The sequence below is a fragment of the Cnephaeus nilssonii genome (assembly GCF_951640355.1).
Source record: "Cnephaeus nilssonii genome assembly, chromosome: 2".
Taxonomy (NCBI): domain Eukaryota; kingdom Metazoa; phylum Chordata; class Mammalia; order Chiroptera; family Vespertilionidae; genus Cnephaeus; species Cnephaeus nilssonii.
The window spans coordinates 50,981,606-50,994,172 of record NC_137073.1 but is presented as its reverse complement, the minus strand read 5'-3'; the positions used below and the strand labels follow the sequence as shown (position 1 = coordinate 50,994,172).

At 36.7% G+C, this 12,567-nt stretch overlaps 1 protein-coding gene across 4 annotated transcripts in view; it reads right to left on the bottom strand.

Annotated features, from left to right (window-relative positions):
• The window catches only part of TMEM232 (transmembrane protein 232), a 206,965-nt gene that overhangs the window by 164,832 nt on the left and 29,566 nt on the right, over positions 1 to 12,567 (bottom strand). For 2 of the 4 annotated variants that reach the window (XR_013814773.1, XM_079794161.1), the window contains exons 3-7: positions 9,188 to 9,299; positions 7,951 to 8,056; positions 5,392 to 5,549; positions 2,246 to 2,345; positions 469 to 635 (exon numbers count right to left, since the gene is read on the bottom strand). Coding sequence is in view for 3 of the 4 variants with exons in the window: in XM_079794161.1 (XP_079650287.1) it covers positions 469 to 635; positions 2,246 to 2,345; positions 5,392 to 5,549; positions 7,951 to 8,056; positions 9,188 to 9,299 (643 nt within the window). In the remaining variant the exon portion in view is untranslated. The remainder of the gene's footprint in view (positions 1 to 468; positions 636 to 2,245; positions 2,346 to 5,391; positions 5,550 to 7,950; positions 8,057 to 9,187; positions 9,300 to 12,567) is intronic. The other 2 variants (XM_079794163.1, XM_079794162.1) reach the window with 2 other exon arrangements.

Sequence of the window (12,567 nt, the reverse complement as noted above, 5' to 3'; positions counted from 1 at the left end):
AGGGATTATTTTAATTTTTCAATTTTGAACTACTTAAATTTTTTTGGTTGATTTTAATAGCACATTAAATGTTATTACATATGAATTATGGAAGCATAAAAATATTACACTTGTTCTCATTAATAGACTGCACTTTATACACTTTCCTTTTAATAAAAATGTAATATCTTAAAATGTTCATTTATGTGTCAAACTAAATTATGTTGCAATTTTCATTTAAACAGTTGAGATGGACTCTATAAGGAAAAAAGGCTTATGACATTACTCTATTTAAAGTAGTAGTGGTGCATATTGATGCCCCACTACTAATCCCATTAACTACTCCTCTGGTGTGATGAACTCAGTGTCTTTGCTGTTCCCTCCTCCCCACAGCTAAACTCAATTCAGAAATGCTTACTAAACTGGCAAGCACAAATATTTAATCATAGTAATCTTAATTTGATTCATCGTGCACTAGTATAGACTCACCATATGAGAATCTGTGCCCTCATCTTGATTCTTGTTTTCCACATGGCTAAAAATTGAGTCAGATGGTAATTCTCTTTTACATATAATTTCCATGGTTTTCAGAATAAATTTCACACTTGAAAAAATGTTTGGATACATATAATATGACTCTTCAGAGAAAGTAAGTGCTATTGTAAGAATAAAAATTTGTGAGAAATATTTCATTAATATCTTGTACAGTGTTTCATTTGTCTTTTAGTTATTAAAGTATAATTAAATTCAGTACTTCAATGCTGAAACTGCTGTACAATTCCCCATGCAGATTTATAATGTTAGGTATTCCCCCTTGTGGTGTAATAGAAAACTACAAGGTAAATAATTCATACATGGAAGTTCATATGGTGGAATGCCCAATTAAGAACAGTTACTGCCCACCTGGGTTGAGCATTGACCTTTGAACCAGGAGGTCACAGTTCAATTCCCAGTCAGTGCACATGCCTGGGTTGCAGGCTCAATCCTCAGTAGGAGGCAGTCGATCAATGATTCTCATCATTGGTGTTTCTAGCTCTCTCTCTCCCTCTCCCTTCCTCTCTGAAATCAATAAAAAATATATTTTAAAAAAATAATAGTTACTGCACAACAATGCTTGGAAACTTTCAGCTGATAAGACATGAAATTATAATATATACTATATTTATAATGAATACTTTAAAATTGTAATCCTAGAAACAAACTAATGTCATTGCTATTAACTCAACATTCTCCATTTTTATTCCTTTTCAAAATGTTATTAATTTTTTAAAGTATATATTTTAAGTATAGCAACAATTATGCCATTTAACATAAGACTATATGATATTTAACAGAACCATCTTCATGGTGTTTATCTATATATAAACTTTTAGACTATCTCTGAGTTTCAGTTCATTGACAGAGTGGAAAAATTCATAATAACCAATCTTTTACTGGATTGCTATATGTATAGGTAGCATCTGCTAATAGCCTATAGGCTTTTATTATATAGGATCCTTTCTTTCTTTAATTCCTTACAGTGTTCAACATAGTGATTCTTCACATATTCAGATGATGGTGACAAGTAAATTTTGAAGATTTACTTGAATAAAACCTAAAGTTCTCACTTTAGCCTGTTATTGTGGATATATCCCAAGAAAGCCAATATCTTTGTTTCATATAAAGATAAAATCTCCAAATTTTTCCCTCTTATCAAATACTGTTAAGTACATCCTTACTTAGGCTGTATCTCTGTTTTCAACCACAGAGAGATAGCCTATTAATCAACATGTAAAATTTAGGGTTCCTCTTCAATTCCTCGCTTTCCCTTATATATTGCTTAGATCCAACTGATCACTTAAATCCAGTGTCTTTTTAAGACTACTTTACTGTATCCTATTCTCGTTTTAATTGTATTTAACATCTCTTGCCTATACTGATGTCATAGCTAATTGACCTCCACATCCACTCTCTCCTTACTCCAGTCCAGCTCCCCCTTCACCACTAAGGTTACCTTAGTAAAATATGAATTTAACTTCCTTACAATCTAGAGTAGTGACTACTACATATGAGGAAACTGAGTCAGACAAGGTGGTAGGAGTAGTTAAGTAGAAAAGTTAAAAGTAAAAACCCATGCAACCTGGTCCAAAAACTGTGCTCTTCAATACTGTACCCATCATCTTTCCTGAAATAGAAAACACAGCTTATGCTCTTTATAGAGATAGCCTGAGCTTCTCAAAATATAACATAAAACATTCATAAGTGTAGAAAATAAGAGATAGTCTACCGTATAAAAATGGTTGAAGTCTAAGTAAGTGTTCTTTAAAACTTTCTAGGTGACCATACAGGAAATATATAAAAAGTCTTAAGGAGATCAAATAGCCAATCTGTCAAAAGAGAAACAAAAAAGCATTTTTTGTGTTGCATCAATAAATGTTTAAAAACCATAAAGAAAACAAACCATTTTCTTATTACATTGGCTTTTGATGGAACAATTTCAAACTCTTGAGATTATGTGCTTTTGAAATAATTCTAAAACATTTATATCAAGGTTGAAATACTGGTTCAGCCAAAAACACATTTATAAATCATCTCTACATTATATATAATGACCAATACTGAATGATATTTTGTTCTGTGTCTTTTAGAACAGTATTTTTCAAATTGCAAGCCATGCCCTTTAAGTGAGTCATGAAATCAATTGAGAGGGGATTTTTAAATAAAATAAAATACCATAGTACATTGCACAGTTCCTTTTTTCACTTATATATAAGTATGTTTTAATGTGTGTGCTGTATTGCAATGCAAAACATATTTCTCCCTATGGGTCTCAGTCAAAAAAATTTAAAAACACTTTTTAGGTAGTTTGAGAAATAGTCTGCATGTTCATAGTATTCTGTACTAAGATCCCATTCCCTCATGAAAAAAATATCATACACACACACACACACACACACACACACACACACACACACATATACACACATACACACACACACACATATATATATATATATATATATATATAAAGAGCCAGGGTCCATAATGTCCAAAACAACCAAAGGCTCGACCAAACACCAGAAGTCAGTCCTGCAGTCCTGAAGTCAGACCCAGCACTGACTGCCGCGTTGAAGGCACCTCAGCGACCCATCAATGACTGCTGAGGGGGCTGCGTTCAGTCATGGACAGAGGCTGGGAGAAAAAGCAGGGTCTGATCACAGCCGCCATGGCAGTCAGTGCTGGGTTGGCGTGGTGGAAGTCAGTCCTGCAGACAGTGAAATTAGGGTCAATTAATATTGAATGAACATAGGGTCTATTAATATCTCTTTGAGAGGAGTTGAGAATATAAAGTACAGTGTAGAGCAATTTACTTATATTATTTCATATAATATAAACTCTTTTCAACTAAGATATTTTCCTTTATTTAAAATGTATCTTTATTGTTGAAAGTATTACAGATGTCCCTTTGTGTTAGTTTTTTTTCCCCCCATTGATCTCCTCTATCCTGCACCTGCCCCTTCCAGGCCTTCACCAGATTATTGTCTGTGTCCATCGGCTATTCCTATCTAGAAAGATTTAGAGGGGAAAAAAAATAAAAGATATGCCAGGTAAATATTGGACAGAAGAGCTGAAGTTGATGCATGAATACTGGATACAGGCTTGAAGACAAACACAACTCATGAGATAAAGTTAGTCATTGTAACATAACAAAAGGTTCCTTTCACTAAAGAGATAAGGTGGTTCCCAATACTTATACAAATAATAGAACAGTGTGGGGGTTCAGAATGAACCTCACCAAGATGTGTCTAAGTGGTATGCAGATTTTTGAGCTAAGGGCAATTTTAGTTTCAGGCTCAAGTGAAAATTCTGCCCCTCCCTTTATCTAAAATAAAATTGAATTAGAGGCCTTGCTCATAATAACACATTAGCCTATATAATAAAAGGCTAATATGCAAATCAACCGAACAGCAGAACAACCAGTTGCTATGACATGCACTGACCACCAGGGGGCCGATGCTCAATGCAGGAGCTGTCCCTGGTGGTCAGTGTGCTCCCACAGGGGGAGCGCCACTCAGCCAGAAACCGGGCTTATGGCTGGCTAGTGCAACAGTGGTGGTGGGAGCCTCTCCCGCCTCCGCGGCAGTGCTAGAGATGTCCGACTGATGGCGAAGGCCCACTCTCCATAAGGAGCCACCAGTCAAACATCCCCTGTGTGCTCCCAGACTGCGAGAGGGTGCAGTCCAGACTGAGGGACCCCCCCCCCCCCCCCGCTCCGAGTGCACAAATTTCGTGCACTGGGTCTCTAGTAAAACTATAAACCCACTAGTGAAGCTAAATCTCTTTTACTAACAATAAATTTTGCAGCAGGCAACATGATCGCCACACATGACATCAGTCCAGGAGCTTATAAAACATGAACTACTGGAAGATGATTTCCCATTTGATGGCTCTAAAATGGCTGGGAATACTGCGAGAAGAATGATTTTTCTCAAACTGAGCAAGCATTTAAAAAACTGAGCAAGCATTTAAGGTGATCTATTGGCATTTTTTAAATAAAAAAGTGGCATTTTAAAATCCTTAAAATAGAGAGGAGAAAAGCTACATGTACTAAGATGTAAGGATAAGTTTGATTTTTAATTGAATCCTAGAGAACTGGTGCATAAAATCTGTGCACTAGCGGGGAAGAGTCCCTCAGCCCGGCCTGCACCCTCTCACAGTCCGGGACCCCTCACTCCTTACTGCCCACCTGTTCACTGCTCCTTACCGCTTGGCTTGCTGCTCCTTAGTGCTGCCGCAGAGGCGGGAAAGGCTCCCGCTACCGCCGCTGCGCTAGCCAGCCATGAGCCCAGCTTCTGGCTGAGCAGCGCTCCCCCAATGGGAGCACACTGACCACCAGGGGGCAGCTCCTGCGTTGAGTGTCTGCCCCTGGTGGTCAATGAGTATCATAGCAACAGGTCATTCTGGTCGTTCCACCATTTAGGTCACGTAGGATTATTTTCTTACATAGTTGGTGATATATTTTCTAGAATTATCTCTGTTTGAATAGCAAGCAATAATACATTATCCAGCATACCCAGTGTGGCTCAGTGGTTGAACATTGACCTATGAATCAGGAGTCATGGTTCGACTCCAATCAAGGCATATGCATGCTCAATCCTCAGTAGGGGATGTGCAGGGTGCAGCCAATCAATGATTCTCTCTCATCATTGAAGTATCTGTCTCTGTCTCTCTCCCTCTCTCTTCCTCTCTGAAGTCAATAAAAATATTTTTTAAAAATGCATTACCCACATTTAGAGAAGACTGATACAAACTGCCAAGTGAGAGAATATTCTATAATAAACCAAACACTGTTCAGATCCTAAAGCAGATGCCATATGGTTACACATAGTACATGTAGTAATTACAACACATTAAAAATATTTTAAAACATACCTTTGCCAGCTTTACTTCCACAGAATATAAGAATGGCTTTAGGAATGCATCACAACAGAATCTATATAAAATCGATTCCGCAAGAAAAAATAAGACAGGTGGATGATCATAATAAAAGGAAGCATGGTCCAAGGAAGCATACAGCATATTTAAAGCTTCTGAAAAATCAAAAAGTAGAAACTCTATAATTGATAAATTATGCTGTTTTCTACATGCTACAATTAAGTTTTACAGTGAACTATTTGCTCCGTCCCAAGGCAGACTGTACTTTTAAAATATTTACAAATTCTTTTACACCTCTCCCATCAAGTCGGTCCCCTTGCCCTTGAACCTGATCAGGCCTGGTGGTTACTTCAACCAATAGACTGTGGCAGAATTAACACTGCAGGGTTTCCAAGACTAGATTAGAAAAGGCAATCCAGCTGCCACCTGGATCTTTCTTTCAAAATAGGAACTTTGGAATTCTAAGCTGCCATGGAGGAAGTCCAGCTTTTTCAGAAGTCACAAAGCTTGAAAGACCATAGAGACAGGGATGAGAAAGAGAAAGAGAGAATGCCCAAGGAACTCCAAGCTGTTCCAGCCAACACAAAATAGATCACCCAGCCACATACACAATAGTGTGGGAAATAAGGCAGAACTGGATGACAAAAGACAGTGCTAAAGATAAGTGCTATAAAAGAGAAGAGTAGGAAATCAAGGCAGAGAAAATAGGGCCCAGTGGAACTGAACAAGAAAGAATATTGAGCTTAGGCCCTAAAGAAAATTGCACCTCAAGTCATCACAAAGATCTGAGGAACTGTCATGTAAGTATCTGAGGAAGAACAGCAAATGCACAAAGATTTGAGAAACAGTCATGTAAATATCTGAAGAAGAATAGCAAATGCAGGGACTTGAAAAAGGAAAAGCCCTGGCAAGTTCAAGGGATGGGAAGGAGACCAGCATGGCTGGAGCATAAGGAATAAGTAGGGAAGGCAGCCAAGAGCCAGATCATCTATAGCCTTGTAGCCCATAATATAAAGTTGGAGTTCTTTTTAGGTTAACATAAAAGAAAATATTTAAATTTAGAATGGTCACTGCTGACTGGAGGGTGGACAGTAGAATAAGGAACCTCCAGATCAGGCTACAGCCTACAGGGTACAGGCTGGACACTGATGATGAGGGTGTTTCAGTTGTGGAGCTGGTAGAAAGAAATCATACTTAGGGCTTTTATTTGGAGTTCAATATTATAATGAGCTTTTGGCTGTGTGTAACAGAAAACACAGTGTCTTCAAATAACTATGCTTGTAACTTCACAAGATCCAAGTTGGAAAGGTTCCGAGGCTGGTTAAGGTAACTGCCCTCTGTGTGCATGTCTCCATCTTCTGGTTCCCCTGGTGTACCTGATGACTGTGATGACTATACAAGCACTAGGCATTTCGTTCTTTCCACCACAGCATTTAGAGAAGAATCCAGAGAGCACAGGGAGGAAAGGGGTGCTTTGTTCTCAGATATGTCTTTATCAAAAGCAATTCAAAGGATGAGTACCGTATTCCAAACAGACTCATCTTCACATCTCTTGATCAGGACCAGGTCCGGTGACTACCCCATCTATCTAATCACTTAAGTTTAAAGAGGTGTTGTCTTACTTAGCTTAGCTCAGTCATGATTCACCCCTGAGGCTGGGAAAGGCCATTCCACTTCTGAATCACGTGACTGCAGGATGCCTGAACAAAACTGAGGTTTAATTGACAAAGAGGAGCAAGTGGCTACCGGTTGCTGGTAAGCCAAGAGTGTTTACTTCCATATCATTTAAACATTTAATAGAGGTGAAGATGTGGATGGCACTGTGACAAAGTGTTGTATAGGCAAGTTAAATGCAAAATTTTTCTTATTCTTCCTGTTGCTTGGAAGCTCCCAGACAGCACTACAAAACCCAATTTACACAGGGAAATACTCTCTGACCTCATGCACTTCACATTCTGAAAACTCATTTTAAAAGGCACACACATAAAATTTAGGTCTTTTAGGATAATGATAGAAGCAATTTTACCTCCTTAAAAATAATGGTTTTTAATTTCTTTTTTAGATTAGTTGGAGGGTAGTTTGAAAGGAGACATATAAGTGAGAAGTGATAAATGAAAAGGTAATGAGTAAAGTGGCTGTTTAAAATAAGTGAAAAACTAACGGCCATTTGGTTAATGTTTTATGAGTAAGAATTCTAAAATGCAGAATCAAGTTTCTCTATAGTCTCTATTGTAATTGAAAAATCACTAAATGACACTTTATATTACTTTTTAATTAGTTACTAATTTTAGAAAAAAGCAATAAAGACAATGCTGAGCAAAAGAGTTTAAAGCAATTTTGTAATTAAAAAGTTGAGCAAATTCATTAATTCAAAATTACAAAAGGAACTTTCATAATGAAACATTATCAGGTATTTCAATAGAGAAAGACAAATTTTTCTGGGATCCTGCACAATTTCTAAATATTAAAGGTCTCAAATTACACCTTCACTGCTAATAAAAAATAAAAAAAAAAAACACTTAGGGTAACTGGGAAGAATTTAGTTAAAGCACATACCGTCTTGAATTTCTCCTTTGCATTGAGCCAGATACGATATTTCAATCCATGTAGTAGGAAGATGCACATGTTCCCCGGTGCCTAACGTGCTGAGACCCAATTTTCTCTGTGATGGGGAAACATGAAAGAGGAAAACAAATATGTACTATTTATTTATTTATTTATTTATTTATTTAAATTATCCCTTAATTATATTTTCAAAGTCATTCTATGAGGTTGATGCTCTGTGGCTAGAATTGTATAAAAATTTTTATTTTTTATTTTTGCTTTTATTATTTTTACATGTTGATTCTTTATGTAAACTGTTTTAGTAGTAAAATGTAGAGAATGTTTGTTACTATTCTGAGTGATATTAGTTATTTGTTGAAAATAATTATCACTCTTCATTTTCTAGGGCTTTCTTCTATTTTTACGTCATTTCCCTACCAAGAGGATGCATCTCTGATTTTAAAAAGAAAATAAAAATATATTGATGAAATGTGATTCAATAGGAATTAGCTTCACGCCAAACTGCTGAAAAATTCTGGCTACTGCACTGTAGATAGGCAGAAGTTAATAAACATGACAACCCTCTGTGCATATATTGGCATATATAGTGAAGGTTAAGAAAAGCTTTCTTCCCTCTTTACATCATATCTCAGATACCGTTTTTTAAAGACAAAGTAGAATTTTCATTATAAAAAATGTATTTACCAGCCTTTGATATTCTGATGTGGGCTCTTTGACTAGTGTCAGCAGCTATATTCCCTAATAATTTAATAGGAATCTCACTCCAGAAGCCATTTAACATTGAATTATCTCTATATACAAGAAGCTAATATGCAAAGTGTCCCCTCTGGAGTTCCACCAGGAAAACAGGAGTTGGATCGCTCGCTATGACGTGCACTGACCATCAGGGGGTGGTGTGGAACATTGGTGACCAGCAGCAGCAGGGCACTGAGGGAGCAAGGGAAGGAGGAGACAAGGAGTCAGGGAGGTGGGGATGTGGGGAGATGGGGAACCTGATCTGCCCTGATCACCAATCAGGCGTAGGGACCCTACCTGTGCACGAATTTCATGCACTGGGACTCTAGTTTGATTATAAACTTTAATTTGCATTAATATTTTTAACTATGCCTACCTATAATTAAAGAAGGGTGTATTCTTTTTTTTTCATTCAATATTTTAGAACAAGTAATCATCCACCAACTAGAACAGAAAGTTCACATACCAACTAAATCAAATAATGTAACACTACCTTACATTTGAGAAGGATTTTTCTAGCTAGGTCCAACAATTTTTCCTTCTCTTTTGGATTTTTTGTTTCATTGAATCTCAAGATAAATTCTGCTGTGATTGAAAATGGTGGCCTAAACAAAACAAAAATCAATAATTATACCTATCACTTCTAAATTTTAATTAACCAACTTCTGATGGTTAAGTATAACTATTTTTTCTTAAAAATAACCTTATAAGGATGTTTCACACAAAAACAAATCAGTAAAACAATATATATTTACAGTCCTCCTAGATTAATCTTATCATACTTAGCATATTTGGATTGAGAAACAGAATTCTCATGATGTCAATGAACTTTATAAACTCTGGAAAAAAGTTTCTGGGATGGTTGCCAGAAATCTTGTTGGTATATGCCTTCTTCATAGGTAAAATCCAGCACACCTTTAATTATAAAGACTGATTTACTTCCTTATATATGTCACTATTAGTTGAATTTAAGATAAACCTTTATCCCATAATGTAAGCTGAATCAGTCCAACTATGGCTGGAGTGGGCAGGGAAGGAAAGATATATGTAGTAAGGTCAAAGTGACAAATAGCCAGATTAACTCTAGATAAGATGGGAAGCCATTACAGGATTTTGATAAAAGGCATGACATGATTTAATTTAATTTTTAACATGATCATCCCAATTCTGGGTTGAGAGTTGAAGTGTCAGGAGGTAGATGTAGCAAGGGAGGAAGCACACATATTTAAGTGAGAGGTAATGGTGGCTTGGATCAGAGTTCTAGCAATGCAAGTAAATAGAACAGTTTGGATATTGGATGTATCTTGACATGAGCTCTAATCAGACTGCCCAATGAATTAGAAATTAAGTGTGGGGGGGAAGGGAATTATGATTGAACTGAGTAACTGGAAGGATGGAATTGCCATTTACTGAGATGGAGAATATTGATATAGGAGCAGATGTGGGGTGAGGGTAGAGAATAGGTTCCGTATTGGGACATGTTATGTTTGAGATGACCATGGTCATCCAAGTGACAGATGGATATATGAGTTTAATCTCAAGAAAAAGTTTCATACTTGATACATCATTTTAAAAATCATTAACATATGTAAGATCTTTAAAGTCTTATGAATGAAAAGGACCCCATGAGGAAAGTATAGAGAGAGTACATAAGTATATAAAAGAGAAGTGAGACAAATAAGTTGAGGTTGTAGGCTAGAAAATGAGCAGACTGATTATAAGATGGGCATGGAATCAAAAATGACATCAAAGACATAATGAATAGGTAGTAGAATTAATGAGTTATTTATTAGTGTAGGCAAATAATTGTTGAAGTCATGCTATTCAAGGAGTGATCTGAAAGACTAAAACATATTTTTAACATCTTACTATATTCAGAATTTACTGAATTAGCTAATCTGTGGGATATAGAAAAGAAAACAGGAATAAAAATTATACTTTGCTTCTGATTAATTCACAGACCTATTGGGGAGACACATGTACACAAAAGTAATCACAGTGACACATGATCACAGGATAGGCAGAGGTAATAGTATGATGCCCTGTAATTAGAACCAAATATAGATATCCTAGATAAAAACAATTAATGAAATAACCAAGTTAAAGCCTGGCCGATGTAGCTCAATGATTGAGCATCGACCTATGAACCAGGATGTCACGGTTTGATTCCTGGTCAGGGCACATGCCTGGTTTCAGGTTCAAAACCTAGTTGTGAGTGTGCAGGAGGCAGCTGACCAATGATTATCTCTCATTATTGATGTTTCTGTTTCTCTCTCTTCTCTCTCTCTCTCTCTCTCTCTCTCTCTCTCTCTCTCTCTCTCTGAAATAAATAAAAATATTTTAAAAAAAGAAATAATCAACTTTTTAACTGCCATACTAAAATGGATGTTCACTTGGTCATATATTTAGTAACATTTATTGACTATCTTATATATATCAGGCACTAAGCTTGGAATTGGGGATATAACTGTGAAATAAACAAAAAACCCTGCCCTCATGGAGCTTATAGTAAAATAAAGAAAGAATTGAGGTTATAGAACTTACAAAATATCCTAGAATTTGACATTTTTAAATAAATAACTTCATTCTTTTTAATGTTTTTATTGATTTTTAGAGAGAGAGAAAGGGAGGAGGAGATACTGATAGAAACATATATGAGAGAGAAACATTGATTGGCTGCCTTATGCATGCCCCCTACTGGGGATCTAGCCTGCAACCCAGGCATGTACCCCAGCTGGGAATCAAACCCTGACCTCCTGGTGCATGGGTTGATTGATGCTCAACCACTGAGTCACACCAGACAAGCTGAGTAACTTCATTCTTGATTTGCTATTCTTTATTTTACTCAGAGTAAAATAAAGAATAGCAAATCAAGCACCTCTACCTAGCACCTCTGTGAGTCAAACATTCTTCTAGGCAACAGAACACAAGCAGAAATGAATAAAAAAGCAAATGTGCAATCACTTGCCTCATGGATTATATACTCTATTGGGGGAGAGTAGATATGCAATATCTACAAGAAAACAAAGAATAAGATGATTTTTGAGGGTGACTGCTGTGAAGACAAAAGCACAGTGGTATGAAAGATAATACATTGCAAGAGAGCTATTTTATATTAGGCAATCAGGGAAGATTTCAAGGGAGACATATCTGAGCTGGGATGAGAGAGAGACCAAGAAGACCATGGATAAAGAGAAACTGATGACAAATCAGAGTTAGCTAGGAGCTAGATCTCGCAGGGTATTTAGACCAAAGGTAGGGTCTGGATTTTCTCCAGATGTAATGGGAAGACAATATAAACTAAACGAGAGCATAAAAGATTTAATTTACATTCTAAAAATATCACTAAGGCTGCTGTTCAGAAAGTAGGATCAGGGATACTGATTAGGAGGCTGCTGCAGAAAGACAAGGAATTAGATGATGGTGACTTCGTAGAGGAGGAGGTCATAGAGATGAAGAAACTGCTTAACTACAAAGGGCCAAGAATTCATCTCAGCTCTAATTCTAAAGCCCACAAAAATCTGTTCCATAATTTAGTATTGATGTATCTGTCTTTCAGTACTTGCTGTAACTTGAGGTTCTTAAGTTTTTCCTTATTGCTATATATACAATTTGCTTAGTGAACACCTGGTGATTAACTGATACTAAACTATACTTTCTCTGTTTTTGTTTGTTTGTTTGTTTGTTTTTTGTTTTTAATTTCTTTATTGATTAAGGTGTCACATATTTGTCCTCATCCCCCCATTCCCATCCCACACCCCTCCCCACGGATGCCCCAACCCCCTGTTGAACTTAACCATTGGTTAGGCTCATATGCATGCACACAAGTCCTTTGGTTGATCTCTCCCCCCTCCCCCCACCCTCCCCTATCCT